This window comes from Liolophura sinensis, chromosome 6 (assembly GCF_032854445.1).
Source record: "Liolophura sinensis isolate JHLJ2023 chromosome 6, CUHK_Ljap_v2, whole genome shotgun sequence".
NCBI lineage: Eukaryota > Metazoa > Mollusca > Polyplacophora > Chitonida > Chitonidae > Liolophura > Liolophura sinensis.
Window position 1 is genome coordinate 40,018,574 of NC_088300.1, and position 22,137 is coordinate 40,040,710.

General features: G+C 37.7%; 1 protein-coding gene across 1 annotated transcript; it reads right to left on the reverse strand.

Annotated features, from left to right (window-relative positions):
- Positions 1 to 4,857: 4,857 nt before the first annotated feature.
- Positions 4,858 to 21,414, reverse strand: LOC135468006 (forkhead box protein N4-like). The gene is made up of 6 exons (XM_064746001.1): positions 20,235 to 21,414; positions 17,034 to 17,076; positions 15,575 to 15,764; positions 9,380 to 9,624; positions 9,079 to 9,193; positions 4,858 to 7,809 (listed from the first exon to the last, which is right to left on the reverse strand). The coding sequence occupies exons 1-6, from the start codon at positions 21,104 to 21,106 to the stop codon at positions 7,667 to 7,669; spliced, it is 1,608 nt and encodes a 535-aa protein (XP_064602071.1). The 5' UTR covers positions 21,107 to 21,414; the 3' UTR covers positions 4,858 to 7,666.
- Positions 21,415 to 22,137: the final 723 nt, after the last annotated feature.

Sequence of the window (22,137 nt, forward strand, 5' to 3'; positions counted from 1 at the left end):
TTTGTGTTCCATATCGTGTTTGTGTGTCAATTATAGCTTATTGGTTCAGAGAAAGTGAACCTCTCTGTCTTAAATGGCCATGAAACACGATGTTCAGTAAGTACATACATATGTATATACATGTACGCATAGGCTTACATGGTGGTATTAAAATACCATTGTCGTATGTAGAAAGTTCTGCCAGCAACCTGCGGATGGGCCATTTCTTTCCCTCGGGCTCTGTCCGGTTTCCTCCCACCATAATCTTGGCAGCCGTTGTATAAGTGAAATATTCTTGAGTACGGTGTAAAACACCGATCAAATAAATAAATAAATAAAGACAATACCGTTGTATTTCATACTGATAGTGTAAGATGTTCTGTGCAGTTGTATGTGTTGTACACCTCTTCTACATGTGTGCATGTAGCATACAACAGGTGGGCTTCACATTGCACAGTTTGTATGTGTAGGCTTCACTCTGCACAGTGTGTATGTGTAGGCCTCACTCTGCACAGTGTGCATGTATGCGTAGGCCTCACTCTGCACAGTGTGCATGTGTGTGTAGGCATCACTCTGCACAGTGTGTATGTGTATGCCTCACTCTGCACAGTGTGTATGTGTAGGCATCACTTTGCACAGTATGCATATATGTGTAGGCCTCACTTTGCACAGTGTGCATGTATGTGTAGGCATCACTCTGCACAGTGTGTATGTGTATGCCTCACTCTGCACAGTGTGTATGTGTAGGCATCACTTTGCACAGTATGCATATATGTGTAGGCCTCACTTTGCACAGTGTGCATGTATGTGTAGGCCTCACTTTGCACAGTGTGTATGTGTAGGCCTTATTTGCACAGTGTGTATGTGTAGGCCTTATTTGCACAGTGTGTATGTGTAGTTGCATTGTTCATGTTATACTGTGTGTTATAAACCATGAAGATGACGTATAAAATGGCTTTTTGTTGGAACACACGTGTACATATGTAGATATAGCCTCAACGGATCAAGGGCCTCCTTAAACACTGTATCATTCAACAACCTTGAATATATCACAGCCTCCTTTGCACATTTCTTGATGTATTAGTGTGAATAGAATGTAAATTGATATGACTTGACATTGAGAGTTTAAGCCATGCTTTTAGTGTGTAATTGCTTTTCTAAGAAAGGTGCATGTTTTCATTGGTGAGTTACACGTAGCTGTTGACCCATATGGGATGTCTGTCAGTCATCATGTGCTTTGTCTGTCAATTAAATGTTTTTAAGTACACCTGCCTGTCTAGTCAAGTAATTAAAACTTTTGAGAACTTATATATGTTTAACATGATGTACATATATACTCACATGTATTCTTGCAAATGTACGTAGTGCCAAAATCTCAGATTTGTACCCGAAATGAAGTGTATAAATTGTTCAACACGTGTGTGTGTGGAGATGTAAAGAGAAAATTTTAGGATGAAAATAGCATACATATACATGGGTTGTTATAGACAGAAGAACTCCGCGACAATGCTTGTATTCTTAGATACCTTATCGTTCAAATATTATCCGAGTGTTTTTACAATGACAGATGTTTATTTTTGTGTAGAGCGAATAGAAAATATGTAATACCCCATTTGTGTTTTATTCGTACCAAAAATTTAAAGCTATTTTAGTCGCGAATACATTTTCACCCCAGGTGAAAATGATTTTGTCCCTTATGTTGAATTTGTTGGTACATTTGCCAAAACAAAGATGTATTCATGTGTACTGTTGTATGGAATATCCATACCTGTACATGTGAAGTAGTAACAGGAGTGCTGGAATATACATAGGTACTTATAGGCCCAGTGTAAGTATATATACATGTAATGATGTACAGTGTATTTCTAGACAACAGAATGTTTGTTTCAGGAGAATTCACACAAACATTTGGTGTACTGTACTTAACTGTTTTTATGTTACGGTATTTAATGATTCAATCACGTACTGGTGTTGTGATATATATCAGATATTTACATCTTTATATCCTGTACTTCACATTTCTCAACTGATTCTCTGTGATATCAATTGTCCTTTACTGAGTGCGTGAACTTTTAAGTGTCTTCGGAATAGTTTTTAAAAGTAGTTCTCTCTGTAAATGTGTAAATCAGAGTGTACTCCTATATATAAAAGAGTGATTGAATATTTTGTTGAACATGTTCAGTTAAATATTGTTCAGTACTTGTAAACTTGTGAAACACACAACACCCCTTGTATAAGCTAACTTAATTAGCGCATGCGCTATTTAGAACTCAGTTGTAATTTTTTTGTCGGACAATGACGTATATGTCATGTGCATTTGTGTTTATTTACAATTCCACAAGCTATAGTTTGCCGTGGGTTCCCACAGGATCTGCCCAATCTCCTCCCACCATACACCAAAATTTATAACTCTACCTTGATCCATTCGTAAGATTACCTGACTGATGGACACGCATAATTTGTGTCACAGTGTCAAACTGAAAAGTGAAAAAGTAGTCGATTAAGTTTTGTGCTTGTTTTAAAAAATACTCCAAATACATATACACATGTATTTATATTTTTGGCAAAATAAAAACAAATCAAACTGAGGCTCAAAGTCTTGGGGACAATATTAGCAATGGACAGCAGTTTAAGTTGTCTTCCTTTATGTTTGCTGGAGATACCTTTACCCCGTATAACACAGAGTTGGCTTGCTCTCTGGCTCAGCATACATTCACTGAACCTATCATATACTCTGTTGTTTATTAACAGGGATCTAAGTGTTGACCACTGCAGCAACTTTCAACCTGGAGGTAGTTTGATTGGCTACAGCTTCAAGGCAGGATCAAGATTTGTTCAGTACATATTGCGTACCCAGCATGGGTCTGTCGGTGGTTTACACTGGGTTCTTCCACCCAGTCTTGATTATCGCATCAAACATAGGTCAAATAAATAATTGCCTGGATTAAGGGATTAGTATTCTTTCAGCTGTAAACCTAGTAGAACATCAATACATGTTCTTGTTCAGCTTTACATTCAGGAGCTTTTTAATAATAGTAAACTATCTTCGGTCACCAACTTTCTCAACTGTGCAGTCGCTAATATTTCCAATAAATACGTGTACATGTATGCTCTACATCCTGTCTGTCTAAATTGCAGGAATAAATAATGTTGAAAAATCTCTGAGGATAAAATGTACTGTATGTATGTGGTACAGGACTCATGCACAGGTAGAATGCTTCTCCAGCCTGATTCGGCTGTCTGTGTGATATACCTGTTCAATCATCAGCTAGGAGGATAGATGCCAAGGTCACAGAACCTCTTGTTCTTGGGTGTTTTACATATCTGATAAAACGAACAGTGGTGATTTTCAGTTATAGACGAACAAAAGCCGCACTCAATGTCAGGTTGTCTTTTTTCACCATGATGTTAAAATTTGTTAAATAGTTGAGAAAACTGGTAAGATCATGCTTGTTGTTTTTTATGCTGGTTTTGTCAAAATAAAATGAATTGAAGTTTAATCATGAAAATGGTGTTTATTTACTTCTGTATTTGGCCATGATGTTTTATAACATCTGGACAGGTGTTGACTTTAAAAAATCCCACTTTCATGCTGTAACCTATCTGCACGCCAGATTCAGTCTACATGATTCACTCCTGCTGTTTATGCTTTGTAACTTGGCTAGCCCAATGTCATACTCCTTACAGCGCATGCGCTGTTCTTGCCCTACTACCACCACTAGCAAAATTTGAACAGAAATCTTGCACAAAGTCATTGAGGTCAGGGTGAAGAAGCTGGAGGTGTTATCAGAAAACACCAAAAACTTGGTCTAGGCCTTTGTTTCTACTATCACTTTACACTCCTGCAATCTCATTGTCTAAAGTATGCACAACATGACTCTAGTCAACATCACCTGATAATTTTATTGAGGTGACGATGATGTAAAGCGAATGTCGAGTGCTGTAAGGAGTATGTCCTAATGTCTGCCGACCCTCCCAGAGTTGGTAGATTTACAGGGTCACTGGGTGTATAGTTTTTAATGTTGTCAGCTCAGAGTAAAATTATTTATTTAGTGATATTTATTTATTGCTGACAGGCCATCCCATGTTAAACTGGAGAAGAAGCCAGCATGAGCAGGACTTGAACTTACAGCAGTCACATTGGTCAGAGGAAGAGACCTCAAGTCCTGCTCAGGCTGGCATCCTCTCCAGTGGTACTTGGGAAGGTCTGTCATGAGTTTCCTCGGATTGTAGCCATTTTCCTTGCACTCCACAAGATTTTCCAACAGATGATCATTCCCCAGGCATTCTAGTTCCCTGCACTATTGGTCACAACAGTGAAAAAAGTTTTCTTATGGCAATAAGCAACAATCAGGTGGTGTCTTATGTATGTGTGCATTTATTTCAACACACAACTCATGTACCTAACTGCATCTTAAGCTAATCTTTCTTGAATGTAGCTAGGAATTTTGTCAGTAAAAAGACATACATTATGTGTATTAAACCTCAATACTCGATTGCTTTCACAACAAGCCCACAACCAACAGCGTCTGCCTTGCCCTTCCAAGGGTTTTAATTGGATTTTTCTGAAACCTTGTAGACATGACAGAGTCAACGTGGGAATGTGCATGTGCTGTTTGGGTTGCGTCAAGTTTTTGTCCCAGGGGTATGCGTCATCTTTTGATGCTGCTGTCTGTCCCACTGCAATTAACGCAAATAACACCTTCATATGACGGGGAACCTGTCTCTGCACAACAGTAAGGGACACAACTCCGTCTGTCAGATAACACTGTATAGGACATGCTGTTTATACAGACTGGTACCTTCCGCTTGACACACAGACTGATGAAAAGGAATATTAAACACAATTAAAAAACGAGAGTTGGAAGTGATGTTTAAGGATTGGCAGTTTTACTAGCTTTCTATATACATCATAAATTGGTCATACCAACTTTTTCTTTCACACCAAGGTGAAACAAAACAGCAAAATTTACTTACATCAAAGAGGCACAAATAATCATTTTTTTTTTTTTTTCGTAAGGTGGGAATGGATGTCACAATTACCATTTTACATTTGGTAAATATAAATGATAATTTACATCACTGAGTGATGAAATGCACACGGATATTTCTGTGTTCATTGCTGCCCATCAAGTTGTCAATCATAATTACATACAGTTACAAACCTAGACAATGAACTTTATCTGAACATTCACTGTTAAAAAGTATGAATTCATTAACATTCAGAGTAAAAGACACACAATAAATTTTTATGTACAAACAAAGGAGGGAACAAACAAAAAACAAAGCACTTAAAATAGCCAACATTTACTACTTGACTTTCAAAGAAACAACTCTGGGGCCAATTCTACAAAGCTATTTCTGACCTGTGTCAAAACTTATTGAATAATAATATTTTAGAACTTATTTTTGGACACTAGACATTAAAGCTGTGACTACCTTTTAACTGTTATCAAAAAGACAAATGTGTCAAAATTTCATCTTTCAGCACGAAAACCTAAGGGTTGTGATGTGGTTTTAAATTTGACTCAAGTCAGAAATGGCGTTTTTGAATTCTGGCCCCTGCAGGCATTTATGAAATGTTTCACAAAGCACTGAGAGGTTAACAGCTCACACAAGTCTTATTGCTTACTATAAGTGGTTGTTCACCTACACTGTGAACATTTACAGTAAGCTATTACATGATCAGCTCTAACAAGACAGTTGACAGCATTTACGGCCATTAATGACAATGTATTTATGGCCATTAATGACACAGATACCGGACAATGGAAAAACACAACTCATCAGTAGAGATTTGGTGTTCTATGTTCCAAATGTATATGTACCAGCTTTACAGAAAAGCCTTTGCACCTGACTGACAGGTCAGAGGTCAGATAGAGACATTTCCAATGATGTGTACAATACCAGGAAATCTATATTTCCCAATGAAGAGATCAGTGTACAGCAAAAGTCATTAATAAAATGCACAAATAAATATATAGATGCACCAATAACGAACAATAATTTCTTCATCCTAAAAGGGATCCAAACACATCTGTTGCAACAGATTAACACAAAATTGCTGAATATTGCTGGGGTTTTTTTTCCATAAAATTCCAGTAAGCTTTCATATAAATTTCTCGTCTTATGCGATGTATGTCAATGTCATAGTGCCAGCGCTACATCGAATGCATAAAGAACATTTACTTCAAAACAAATTAAAGCAATTAAAAAGAGATTACAGAACAATTTTAAGACTATATGTAGCATTTGAAAATTACATTTTCAATGTTGCCTTTTACTTATTAACTTGAGCATAAAAAAGATAAATGCAAGAAAGGCAATGCGGCAAACAAAATGTTGGATCTGATCCACAATATGTAGAAATTTGGGTAGAAAAGTATACACAAGTTATGTGCCCTCACCCTTCACAACAATAGAAGTTCTCAGAAATCAATATTTGATAAAATATACAGGTCAACATAACACTTTGTGAACAGCACCAATGTCTTGTATTGCATAGGGTGAAGTTATGAGAAAGTTTCCAAACAAAAAATTTTATTTTATATTATTTGGTGATATTTAGTAATGGAATAATGTAAGTGTCAATATACAAAACAGTAATGAAAGTTAAAGTTCCATACATACATGTATATACCCACATGAAAATGCAAGCATGTTCATTAACATCATGCAAATGTGCATACACCAATCTCATCAAGTCATGCTAGCCAAAAATCAACACTCAAACTTCTCACTGCCAAGGAGTTGTCTCTCTTAATTGTTTTGGATTTAGTGCTGTTCTGTTATAAATGCACTGTTTCCGCAAGAGAATATCTGCAAAATTTGTTTTAGCTTTGGTAATTGGAATTGTTTTACATCAAGCAGTAGAGAGATATTTGCACTGATCAAAACTGTAATGAAGATGCCAAAACTTGCAAAATTTGGAAGTGATTTAGATGCATACATGTACCTAAAGACCAGATAAACAAACAGATAGCGGAGTGTGCAACATGTTGACTGGGGAGTGTGCAGCACACTGACAGGGGAGTGTACAGGACGCTGACAGGGGAGTGTGTGGCATGTTGGCAGGGGAGTGCGCGGAACATTGGCAGGGGAGTGTGCAGCAAGTTAACAGGGGGTGTGCGGCACGTTGGCAGGCGAGTGTGTGGCACGTTGACAGGGGAGTGTCCAGCGCGTTGACAGGGGAGTGTGCAGCATGTTGACGGGAGTGTGCAGCACGTTGACAGGGAAATGTGCAGCATGTTGACAGGGGAGTGCGCAGCATGTTGACAGGGGAGTGTCAAGCACTTGACAGGGAAGTGTGAACGCTGAGTAGAAAGACAAGTATGGACTGGCATACACACCATGAGGACAACCTTAGATGCTACATGTAAAATGAGCTTATGATAAAAAAACTCAAAAAAACTTTCTCAAAAACCTTGAAAAAAATTGTTGCACACCATATACACACACACACACACAATTAATGACAATATATTAAAAATCAGTGGAATTTTTCTCAGTTTTGTTTTCAATTAAAAAAGCACACTTTCAAATAGGCATTAAAACAGCTGTAAAAACAGTACCAATTTCCCTCTTAATGCTGCCTGAGCTTATACAGTGTGAAACATGAAAAACTTAAACAACAAAAACACATATTCTCCTAGAAAAGGAATACATCTGACTAGATGAAAACGAGTCATTATGTTTGAGCAGACAAAGTTCTGCTGGGCGTCTGGGTGTAGATGGTGATTTGCTTGGACACTGGGGACTGCTCTATGAGGTGGAATGGTGCGGTTGTGTACACATAGCTTCCCTGAATGGTACTGTCACAGCTGGTAAACCCTGTAAATTAGAAAACACACCATCTTCTTCATGTGTATGATAAGCAATAACTTCTAATAATCTAACAATAATATCATTATTTACTGAAGGTAGCTCAGTCAATTTACAATGAGGGAGCTGTTCTTCCCCCAAGGCCTTCACAGAGAAGCATATAGGAAGCATGTACTTCACAGTCCAATAAAAAAATACAACAAGGTAAAGCATTGAGTAGTTTGAAAAGGGAAGCTTTATACATGGATACATACAAAAAGCAACAACACAGCCAGTAGTGCTGTCCCCGCAACTGTCCCAGCCAGCAGGAGAAGTAGGGCTGTGGGAGACGGCCCATTACCCGCCCCTTCCTGCTCCCATTAGCTGGAACCCCCTATACACATGTACAGAGAACAAATCAAGCGAGTGGGAGATGGCCCCTTTTCCCATCCCTTGTCTGGCGTGAACAAAGCACATGTGTGGAACATACACTATAGTCTGTGTGTCCTGGATCAGACAACAGATGATAGTGCATGTAATCATACACCCATCTGACAGGCTTGTAAACATGCACTTATTGTCAAAATAGTAGAAGCAAAATTTCTAAGCTTCTGTTTTCTGTCTTGTACTTGTCAGTATCAAATGATCTGCTGTTAGAGTCAACATCTGATACAGTAATACAGACATCAAGCTGATGTCAACAAGTCAACAAGAAATTTCTGATGGTAGTCAATAGCTGATGAAACCGTCAACATCAAACTGTTTTATGATACAGTCAACATCAAACTATCTGATGGTACAATCAACATCAAACTGTCTGATACTACAGTCAACATTACATGATCTGATGATGGTCAACACCAAAATGATGATACAGTCAACATCAAACGATCTGATGATACCTGCAGTTATCATCAAATGATCTGTGATAAATTCAACATCAAACTGTCTGGTGATAGTTTACATCAGTTTACAACTATCTAATACAGTCACCATCCAACTGCCTGAAGATTAAGTCGAGTTCAAACTCTCTGAAAATAACCAACATCAAACTGTTTAATAAGACAGTCAATGTCAAATTGCCTGAAAACACAGTCCTTACCCAACTATAGGGAATGAGAACATGATTGCTTCACAGTGATAATGTACAAAACTTTCGGTCAGAGAGTGCTTAACCCCATGTGTTGCCACAACAACTGTAAAAAACTATAAAAAAAACAAACCTCAAAAAGTAGCATTTAAATTATTGTATAAAAAGCAATTCTGATACTGAAAATTCTGAAAGCACCAAAAACCTACCTGATAAAGGTGAGGGCTGTGTCAGTAGGGGTGAGTTACAGGTGGTCAGGGGAGAGGAGGAGAAAGGCACATCTAACTTGAGGTCACTGGTCAGGTCATCATCCCATAATCCACTCTGTCAACAAATTCACACAAACATGGTAAGAAAACCATTGTATAAATGATGTACATGCACATCCACAATATTTTCTAAATAATGCTTCATTTACTGATTTATTTATTTTTTCTTTTTTTGGCTCTTTTGCCCAAATAAGAGCATTCACTAACTTGACCCCAATGACAGCAATGATAAAGGCCTTACCTGAGAAGCAAGCTCGGAGAGTACTGGATCCAAAGCAAGGCTGGAGTCCAATCCTGTCATGTCCACACTCAACATCTCAGCAACACTTTTAGGTTTGGACGGATTGTCGTCAGATGTGAGTAGTAGCTGGGCACATTGATCGCTGTTGACATCTGTGATGTCATGCTCAGAGGTTTGGGAAGGACGGCGATGTGACTGGGATGGAGGAGACCCTGCACGTCCTGATTCTATCAGCTCTAACTTCTCTGCAACAATAAAAACACAATATATCATGTGGGTGGCTGAATGGGGTTTTTTTCTCTGGAGGTTGGGACGACATCCCCAATGATCTAACAACTCGTATCAAAGCAATAATTCAAATTTAATATCATAAAATATCAAACTTAAAATATCAAACTTAAAAGCTAGAGATTTCTGAGCTAGTGTAATTTGTCTGCCTCAATAGGAAACAACATTTTCCCCTTTACTTCATCCTACATGTGTTATAAAGTGTGTTGAAAATTTAAAACTTAAAACTGCAAATTTCCCCAATCACATATGATCGTCATTTCATCTGATCACAAGTGTTATTGTAAGGAAGTTTTGTGAAAGTTAAACAGCAACAGAATTCAACCTTATCTGTCAAATGCATTCTTTGGCACAATAGGTGCACTTTCCAAAGGCTTAATAAAAATAATTACTACATTTTCCCTTTTAACAGCTGGAATGTGGAAGTATATTCTAACTGTCAGAAAATAGTCAACATCAAACTGTTGAATAATACAGTCAACATCAAAAATACAGTCATTACTCAGCCAACTGTCAGAAAATAGTCAACATCAAACTGTCGAATAATACAGCCAATGTCAAAAATACAGTCATTACTCAGCCAACTGTCAGAAAATAGTCACCATCAAACTGTCGAAAAATAGTCAACGTCAAAAATACAGTCATTACTCAGCTAACTGTCAGAAAATAGTCACCATCAAACTGTCGAATAATACAGTCAACGTCAAAAATACAGTCATTACTCAGCCAACTGTCAGAAAATAGTCACCATCAAACTGTCGAATAATACAGTCAACGTCAAAAATACAGCCATTACTCAGCTAACTGTCAGAAAATGGTCAACATCAAAGGGTCAAATAATACAGTCAACGTCAAAAATACAGTCATTACTCAGCCAACTGTCAGAAAATGGTCAACATCAAAGGGTCAAATAATACAGTCAACGTCAAAAATACAGTCATCACTCAGCTAACTGTCAGAAAATGGTCAACATCAAAGGGTCAAATAATACAGTCAACGTCAAAAATACAGTCATCACTCAGCTAACTGTCAGAAAATGGTCAACATCAAAGGGTCAAATAATACAGTCAACGTCAAAAATACAGTCATTACTCAGCTAACTGTCAGAAAATGGTCAACATCAAAGGGTCAAATAATACAGAACATAATCACTTAAAATCCCTCAGTTATTCTCAAAGACGGTTGGAAGTTGGGGGTCACTGACCACCCTTTCATGTCAAAAACAAAAATGGGAAAAGGTCACTTTTTGCCACCTCACTAGAGACCAGTAAGGCTTAGTTGTACACAATAGCATCAAGAAAACTGCAAAACTACTCGGATTATCTGGAAATCTGAAAATTATACAAATACAATGCATATAAGATCACTGACAGCGATTCAAAAATAGGCATTTTCCTATGCAATAACCTTTTCCTTCACACATGCTGTTTGTTACTAAGGAGATCACATGCTCTCTAGCTTCCTATCTGTCTTAAAGAATGTGTTACCAAATTATTTAAAATTATTTAGGTCAAACCAGATACTTCAAGATCGCTGAGTATGACATGCTTGGAATAATAACTGCTCCCTACCTCTTACGCTCTTTGAACTCTAGATCAGATAAAGCACACTTGCCATGGCCAACCAACAGGCTATAGTGTGAAGCTCTGAGGGTCATGAGGGGTAGACTATACAAGTGCTACAGAAACTTTCAGTTTTCAGTATCCATTCAATCAAAATGAACTAACAACATTTAAATAATGGTTTAGAGGTATGTCAATAAAAAGCACACATTGAGTACATGAAGTTGAAATACACACAGGGCAGGCCAAATTACGTGATTTTGTGGAGTCACCCTCTTGACCCTCTCATTGACTGCCCTGTTTGTAACAAGTCATGCATGAAAGGTACATTGAGTAGATTTCACAGCTGTGTCTGTGGTAGGCTGGGAAAACCTGTTTTACAGTTGAATACTGCAAACAACCAGTTTGCTGCCGAAATAGCTAGCCCTTGTAAAGAATTCAGCTCTGACTGTTACACATATTTATGAAGAGTTTAGTGCAGAAGATTTTATCATGTCAACTGAAAACACTACCCTTTACAACACATGAGCGTATCAATTACAAATCTATTCAAATCATACATAAGTGAATATGCATGCACTCATGTGACTGTAACAGAATAATACCTCTGTGTACTTCACAGAGCTTAGTGTTCAGGCAACATGTGCATATGATGTATTTAGCATGAATGGGACTATTTACTTGTTAATGTCATGCTTTCTTGCATGAATAATCAGTTGTACACATAATATATGCAGACGCTTTTTAATCCACTGTATAAGGCAATAACAAGTAGCATTTTTAAAGGAGAAGAAAACTTAAAAACATGACACTATAGGCTGAAAAGAGCACATTTTTTTTCTATCTGGTGGTGCCTAATTTTGCGATTTTTCCTCGCCATACATGTAAAGCCTGAAAACAACAAAGCTGGCATAAATCGCTGAGTCCATCACGTCCTCCATATTTAACACTCTGTAATTTATGCTGGGGGTGTGTTACCTCTCGGCCAATGCAAGTTGTTAAAACTGCCGGCTAGTTCGTGTAAACTCGGAACCTACGTCCAACATTCCGGTTTCCCCATCGTCAAGCGGAAAACGAACTGTACTGTTCGCTACCTTCTGGGAAGAAGAGTTCCACTGGCAATATATGAACTGTACTTCGGCGGTTTCCGATAGCAATTCTCCTCTTAACACAGAAGACTTCAGGACTAGTTCTTAGACAAAATGGAGTCGCCCATGGCAGATTTTGTCGCTGACTTTATTTATAATTTATCAACTTGATGTACATATTAAAATGTTTTTTATTGCATGCACCTGCAAGGAAATGCATACTCTTTTCAATGTTATTCGATATTTAAATTTTCCTCACCTTTAATTGATTAATGTTTTATGTTTGCTCATAAAATATCACTTATACTAAGACACCTTAATAATGGTTAGATATACTAACAGCTACGTGTAAGTCACATATTCAACAGTACAGCCCTTTTTTGGAGTTTTTTAGAAAGCAAACTGGTTCTTTTTATCTATCATAACATGAACATAATTTGATCTATTCATTTGTACAAAATACTAAACATTAGTACAAAACATATCCTGAGTATATTAAACCACACGCCTTAACTTTTTGACTTAGAAACTAAATTTGCAGAGAAATTCCACATGTGTCACTGCACCTGAATCATCAATGGACTACATGTATACAGGGAAATGGTGGTGGAGGGGGGAATGGTGGTGGTGGAGGGGGAAATGGTGGTGGAGGGGGAAAGGTGGTGGAGGGGCAAAGGAGGTACACATGTGCTGTTTATATTTATGGCAGAACTGTCAGGTTCCCTTGTCAGACAATTAGAGAATACCCATAGAGAAGCTGCAGTTTAACTGTAACACATTTTCACCTGAACATAATTAACTGAAAACTGTCAGGTGTTGTTCCAGTTGTCACCTTGGTAACAGAAGTAACAAAGGACTATTCTCAGCAGACAGGTGGTAAGTGGTCAGTGGTCAGCAAACTGCAGGACTAATGGTGTTAGGAGACAGACACAAAATCAATAGCATAATTAAACCAGCATATGCATACAGAAGTCATCTGGCCTATATACAGGCCCTGGAGTATACACTGTTAACTAGATCTGCAGTATCATAGTATTGCTGACATTAACAGAACAGCAAAGCACTGTATAATAAACAAAATGCACAATCTCAGTTATGCAGTGGCCCTCAGATCAGCACTATATACATGTAAAACTTATACTGCAACACGCTATGAAATGTATAAAGTGGCAAATAGCAATTATGCCAAAATACAGTCACATACAAACCATCATGGTTAAAACTCAAGCCATTCAAATTTGGCTCAAAAAAAAGAAAAAAACGAAAAACAATTGACATTAACTCAAAGCAATTCAAATAATAAGTCATCCGCAGATATACTGTACATATACTGTTAGTGTCCTATTTAAACAGATCATGATTTAACGCCACATATGTACACGTTTGCGTGAGTCATCCCCAGTAATAGTTTTCACAGGTATGTAATACTGCACAGTTGTAACCACTGTACACCTGGCACCACCATCATAAATATGTCTTATGCTTGGGTAAGACTCAGTATGAATGTCTGGTGTTATTCTTGAAGTAAAATCTAAACTAATGGGCCTTACTGCTAATTTTCATATTTGTCATGAAGGTGTAAGAAAACTCTTAGTATTAAAATAAAAATCCTTGTGCAACTCACAATTTTAGAGTAATGAATTATTCTGAACAAATCTGACTTTAAAACAGCTTTTTGACCCTGATTCCAGTGTAACTTTCCATATCAGTGACATATAAAAAAATAATACCATACACACAACAAGATTTACAAGAGTATATATTATATTCCCCATGATTATTTATCCAAATATCATTGAGCATGCATTGACTTCACACTAGATATTGTTTTATGTACAGGAGTTTTGTGTAGTTCTGAGTCACTCATGACATAGCAAACGCTTAAAGGAGAAAAAAACTTAAAAACATGACACTATAGGCTGAAAAGAGCACATTTTTTTCTATCTGGTGCTGCCTGCTGCATAATTTTGCCATTTTTCCTGACCATACACGTACAGCCTGAAAACGGCAAAGCTGGCATAAATCGCTGAGTCCATCGCATCCTCCATCTTTAACACCCTGAACTTATGCTGGGGCTGTGTTGACTCTCAGCCAATGAGAGTCATTAAAACTGCTGGCTTGTTCGTGTAAACTTGGAACCTACGTCTAACATTCCGGTTTCCCCATCGTCAAGCGGAAAACGAACTGTACTGTTCGCTACCTTCTGGGAAGAAGAGTTTTACTGGAAATGTATGAACTGCACTTCGGCGGTTTCCGATGGCAATTCTCCTCCTAACACAGAAGACTTCAGGACTAGTTCTTAGGCAAAATGGAGTCGCCCACAGCGGATTTTGTCGCTGACTTTATTTATAATTTATCAACTCGAGGTACATATTAGAATGTTTTTTATGGCATGCACCTGCGAGGAAATGCATACTCTTTTCAATGGTATTTGATTGATATTTAAATTTTCTTCTCCTTTAATTTAAGGACTGAGGTATGCTCTAAACAGTGAAGTCATGTACATTACAGTTGTAACCTTGAGACTTATATATATATATAGGTATAAATCATATGGTGAATAACCTTGGCAGGATGATGGCTGGCCAGGGGGAGGATGCCCTTCATAGGCATTTGTCAATGGAAAGTAAATATAACCATAACATGGTAGGTTTGACCTACATAGATAACACAATGTTTTGAGGTCAGTGCACATATATGTACATATATAGGCCTGCATGTATATGCAGTCTGAAATAGCATCAAGCTGGGTGCATGGAAACGTGCATGTATACATGTACATGTAGCTAAATGAATGGTCTCACTAAACATCCATGTACAATAAAGATAATCAAAGACTACAAAGATAAAAATAACTGCTATCAGCTGTATCAATTGAAAACAAAATATGTAAAAGTTATAAATATACAACTATGGTATATATAAATCCATACAAATGCTTGCAGTGAATATAACATCCTTAAACAGTATCTGGTCAAACTGCTTATCTTTTTGATTCCATAGGATTCCAGCTGTACAGCGTATGGGTATAGGAGAGTGTGGGTATGGATGTGTGGGCGAGGATGAAGGGCAGAGGGGGTCTTTTTTGGTGGGGTGGGGAGTGTCTTGTACAGTGATTAAAGATTTCTTTACAAAAGGCCACAAGACATTTGTGATTTATGGTATGTGATACCTGAGGGCAGATTTGTACACAGTGTACTCCTGAGTCTTTGCATGTCCTTACATATATCTAATATTTAAAATCATATCAGCCTTACCTGGGTTAGCTAGGCTGTTTTTCACGGACTCTGGATCTTTTTTCCTCCACTTGACAATCTCCTCTTCCATTTTCTCCACCTTAGCAGGGTTCAGGCCCCAGAGACAGCCTTTGCGTGTGTTTCCTGTATTGTTTGGGTTCTCAACTTTTTCAAAACACTTGTTTAGTGACAGATTGTGTCTGACCGAGTTCTACAAGAAAACAATAGTCCATGTATCTTGTCCGTCAAACAACAACACGTGAATAAACTGCTCATTTATCTATGATCAGTCAAATGTCTACATACAGGTTATATCAGATCTCAGAACCTGCACCAAGCACCTGGACTTTAAAAATACTATGAGTAAAATGTGACCCAAAGGAGAAGAAAATGTTCGTTCAATGTAAATTTTATGACAGATAAATTGCAATTATTACCGAGTCCTTCATTAGAACTGCATGGTCACAGCACACAGGTGCATCTCCCACTGTGTGCTCCATCACCATAAATACTGTAACTATGTGTGACATATCTGCATATTAGACATTATACAAGTGGCTCCAGCTCACTGGATCATCTTCAAAACTACATCTGTGGAATAAACAATTCCACAGATAACATGCACTTCTAGTGGCACTGATTTACTTGGAAATCTCTACTCCTATTGCTTCAATGCTTCCTAAACCAGATTTTTTCATGTAATGTAATTTTTCATGTCATAAAATCAAATTAATTCTAAAATGGCTGAAACAGATCTGATGTTTTTATTTTAACCATAACACCATTTCAAAATGCTCATCTACACTGTTAAGACTATTTCTATTTCTTCAGAACTATGTATGTGGTTTGCTACTCATTATAAATTTAAACCTGTAATATTATTAAATATATCCACGGTTTACATGCCCCACAGCTTACACCATACATATTGATACTGTTGCACATCGCCTACATGAGAGGACAACGGCTGCCACACACACAAGATCATATGTTGACTAAAAATATCCATTTTATCCAATTTAATTAATCTAGCTTTCATAATTTGCACATGTGTTTGTGATGAAAGAGACCTGTTTGCAGAAAAATCGCAATAACGCCTGAATGTTGTGGGGATTTCCCAGCAATCTTCCAGAATCAAGTTAAGCTCTGCCGAGAGATAATTGGCCGAAGATACTGATCTTACAATACCTGGTACTAATATTACAGTATTATTTTACATTATAATATTAGTTCCAGACAATACACATCTGTTAAAGCTGCATAGGTCAAAGGGCATATGTATGTAGGTCAAGGCAGATACAAACAGTTTGTGGACCATCTGACTACAAATCTGTCTGAGAAGTTTTTCCTGTTTTAATTGTAACACTTTTGTTAAAGATAGGTCATCAGCCCCGAATACCTTAAGGTTCATTCACCTCTTCTGCACTGGGAGAAAAAAAAAAAGCCACTTTTCATTAATTAAGATTGTAATTAGGCATACCTTCCAGCCATCGGGTGCTGTCTTGAAGTAGGGAAAGTTAGACCTGCAAATAAATAAAGTAAGTCACATCATATACAATTTAAAAATCATATTTTAATGAGGCACCCAATATCAACTCTACTCATTTGTATACTTGCTACTACAGATATTTACAGTGAGAAGCATTTTTGTAACAACTTTACAACGATGAGAACATTGTTATACTACACTGCTTACATTGTATTTCTAACCACATCATGTGTGTGAATGTGTATTTTGTGACACACACTTTGTAACCTTTTATTTACTTACAATAATATAGTACAACTATTATAAGGCTCTATCCTCATGCTGGCCATAAGTGGGAAGGTCTGCCAGCAACCTGCGGATGGTCGTGGGTTTCCGCCGGGCCCTGTCCGGTTTCCTCCCACCATAATGCTGGCCGCCGTCGTATAAGTGAAATATTCTTGAGTACGGCATAAAACACCAATCAAATCAATAAATAAATAAATAAGGCAACATCTTTTTTAGCAAGGCAACATAAATTCAGAAAACCTAACTATATAATGATTGTAAATGTTCAGTGCATGACACAGTTATGTTTCATTTTTGCAGTATGTCTAAAATCATATTTATTGTCGGCACTCTGGATTTTCTAAAAATGATGGCAGCTAGAATCAAATCAGAGTTACTACAGTCAAGTGTAGGGCCTATTGATAGATTTAGTCAGTCACAATGTAAGTCAGAATATAAGTCACAATGTAAGTCACAAACTAAGCAGACTGAGAGCAGTAAAAATAATTACATTGTGCTAATAATTTAACATGGGTCTCAATGGCAAAAGTAAGTTTCTTAGAACATTCTCTATTGTGAGCATTTGTTCGGTTCTTCAGCCGATGTAAATACTCCTATATAGGTGGTCTACATTGTTTACATTTTGTTTTTATTTACAAATACACTGTATCATACTGTTTTTCCAATCTTGCATTATTTACACATCTTTTTTACAAGCAGGTGCAGTCAATGAAAATGCATGTACAGCCCAGGGCTGCAATCTGACTTGCATAAAATCAAAATCTTAATGGCGGAGTTCAAGTTTATATGTATTTAATTTAGTGGGTATAAAACGTACACTTGTAATCTTTGAAAAATATAACAAAGTGTACCACAGAAATTGGCCATGTTTCACCTTTAACATCGCATGCTTATTACTGGGTTACAAACACACCATTGTCAACTCAATAGTGAAGTGAGATTACTATAATATTTAAACACATGATAAATGAATTAATTAATCATTACCTTATCCAATTTATGATAGCACTGCATACTACTGTTTCATTCAAATTGTAAACTAAAAGAAAAAAAGAGTCGAACTCTCAGATCACATTTCCTCCATGTATTAACATGAATGTACATATTTCGATCAACTTATTTGCTATTTATTCGTTCAGGTAAATATTATTTATTTACATATTTGACTGATATTTTACTGCACAAGTATGAAGAGCTGTTCTCACAATACATTTGTGCACTGATAATGTGTGTTTATGACTCTTTTTTTTTTCATCGCATGGTATTTTCTCTTTTTAACTAGCCACTTGAGCTCCGTATGTTGGATATAGGTGAGTTATATACATGTACCCTTAACCTGTGGTGACAAGTTTCAGAGTGTCCCACATAAGGGATACAAAACATGACTCATGCATGATATTGACCGTATATGTAGGGGCCTGTACGGACACCCTGCCCGATCACGCAGATGTCTGCAGTTTACAGGTAGACACAAACACATTGCATTATATTGATCCAGCCAGTCAACTGATAGCACGTGCAAACATGATGTACTTGGTGCAAGCAAGAGGGTCAACAGAGGGGGGCATGTTACTTGCAAACCTGAATTCATTCTGCAGTAAGATCAAGTTCAGGATTCATAATGAAATTTATACTTTGTATGGTCCTGTTTTAAGAACTTACTCACATGAAGCTTGCAATCTCATATACATGTACAATATGAGGCAGTATTTCCTAATAACATGTACATGCATTTCAATTTCAATGCATGTCATTTACTTCACCACTTTAACATGAACAGAAATTTAATCAGTATCTCTTTCATTCACTTTCTCTCTACCTCCAAACATTTCCTTTAATAACTGCCTGTCACGGAAATATTTTGCTTAAATGCAAAAATGACCGTGGGAAACAGGTGACATTCTCTTGGTATTAGCAATTCTCCTTGCCCACATAAAAGCAGTCATTTTTTTTACCTCTATGTGAACCAGTAACTTTCAGTACCTTGGTATGTGCCTCAGGGGCAAAAGCAAATATTTTTCTCCTTCAACATAGCACATTCATGTGCATGTTGACAACTTTAATATTCGCAGGACAGGATATAATGAGACCATTCCCAAATTTTCGGCTTTCTTTCAACTAACAGCAATTTTAATGTGTTGGACCTTACATTCCTCATTTGACATTATTAGGCTTTCATATTCCTTTGATGATCATGTTTGATCCTAGAAATGCCCCTGTAGCTTAAATGCATGTGCTCAGTTAAATCTCTACTACCTTGGATGTACCAATTGTACTTCCACACAAAAGCACACGGGGGGTGGGTGTGGGGGTTGGGGGCGCATTATGTCATATTATTGAACTACAACAACACGTCGTTGACACCCAATAGTGAAGAACAGCCAAATATAACTAGAGGCGCAGAAAGGACAGGTGACATGGTTCACTGGAAATTTACATTTCATACTGTGAGCTTTTAATTAATTAACTGATGGAGAGTATATCTGAATGATAAACCAGAGCACTCACGAGACCAAGCCTTTTCCAAAGAAAAAAGAATAATTAATTGCATATAATGTTCACAAATGTTTCAAATAAAGGGGAAAAAAAAGGCGTGAAAAGAAAAAAAATTCCGCTACCTACGTAGTATTATTACATCGTGTAAACAAACTAGTTTTTCTGGCTATACATCTTTCTGACAAAAAATTATTCTTTTTTATATTATATCATCGAGTGGGAAGGTCAGACAGCAACCTGTGGATGGTCGAGGGTTTCACTTGTGCTCTGCCCGGTTTCCTCCCACCATAATGCTGACCGCCGTCGTATAAGTGAAACATTCTTGAGTACCGCGTAAAACACCAATCAAATAAATAAATAAATATATCAGCGACTTGCCAATTACTGAAGAAAAAACCCATAAATACTTACGTCATAAAATGGTAAATTTCACTAACAGGTAAACTGCCATTTTTGCTGTTTTTCAGGGCCATAGCAATCAAACAGCTGTAGGAATAAGCAGGTTTGGCGTATACGCGCTCAGCCTCTGTATCCACCGTCCGTTTTGCCGATAGGTTTCCGTTTGCTCTACAAAAACTGGTTAGATGTGTGTTGGTAACACACTGCAATTTCCTTGGCGAATGTAACCCGATGGGATTCTGCAACTGTTCAAGCAGGACAGGGTTAGTTTGTGAAGGCGATGCCATTCCGATTTCCACCTGAATATTACCGTTTTCTCTGACCTGTCCAGCCGGGCTGCTTTGAGAGAACGTTACGGCATGGCCGCTGGTAGCCGACGACAAACGTAAAGGCGAGTTGCTGCCTGTCGTTGTCATTGAATTAAGAGTAGTTTCTGTTATGAATTGAGGTGGTGTGGCAGAAATAAGTCCCACGACTGTCGGTGTCTGAATGTTCATGGACAAACGAGGTAATAAAGTTGCAGCTGATTCACTCTCCATCTGTTCATGGTGTATTGGCACTCCAGTCTGAGGGTTAACTAGCAAATTGGGGTCGGTATTTTCCACCTCCACTAGCTGATGAAGTCGCTCTGCTTCTGACGTGCCCCAAGAATTTTTGGTATCCATAGGAATATCCAGATTTAATGGAGTATATTCCAAGTTATTGTTGTTGTGGATGTTGCCGACATCGCAACTGTTTATCTGCTGTAAACAGTACTCCAGCGAACTCATCTTCTCCGAGTTTTGAATCTGCAACAAATTGTCGATGTCTGTTTTGATGTCACAATCAATCATATCTTGCAGTGAAAGTGCATCCACTTCCTCCGGATTGAAATACTCCATCATGATGACGAAATGGGAAAATGTTTCGTTGTCAGATAAAAATAGCACCGTGAAACGTTATGCTGCTGCCTCTTGTACACCAAGTTGGTGAATACGATGTCCCCCAATTGTAGTGTTTTGTCAATTCCGATACCGAATCTCGTCTCTTTGCCCATGTGCTTCAAATTCCGATAAACAAACCAGCTATAACTTCACAAAGATATCCAGCGATGAATAAGCAACGTCAGTGACATGTAAGCTTGTTTTGCATGTACTCAGGAAATGGTGTTTTTGCCAATTTAGCCGTTAGCTGTCAACTATTCTCACTCATCTCGTAGTAAAATTCGCCGTAACACCGACCTGTATAGTAAAATCGTTTACTAAGGCCCCTGAACAAAGAAATCTAATACGTTCAAAATTCGACCTTCTGATTGGCTCTTCAGCTGTTCGAGGAGATGCACATGTGATCTGATTGGCTGAGTCGTTGTGATGTTGTCATAGCAACTTCCATATAAGGCAGAATCAGTACAGGTGTAATGGCCAGGTGCCTAAACATGGCAGAAATCTACCTGCATTTCTGCACAGACGTGCAGGTAACGGTCTTTTGTTCGTCTTTTCGAATATGTACCCAATATTTCATGAATATCATTAAAATGGTGACCCGAGTTGCAGTGTTAGCTGTGCGACACTTAAACACTCGTTCCAATTTTTACAGGGAAATGGCGGATTGGTTTCAAAGTAAATCTGGGTCATGGCTATCTTTAGCCGATCCACCACCGCCGGTTGCGTTGTTCAACAAAGGGGTGCTTCCATTTTAAATCCACCAGATGGCACAAGGTTCGGGGAGAATTCATTATTTATCACTAGAAAATTAACCTCATTCACTTTTAGTCGAGATGTCGTCGAAACTGTGACATATTTCTGCTGTCATTTATAAGTATTTATGAGAAAAAAATAGTTATAAGGAAAAAAAAATAATCAGCTACACTAAAAAAAATTAATCTGTTAATTTTAACAGAAAGTCTGTTGCCTGAGTGATGCTAGAATGTATTCTG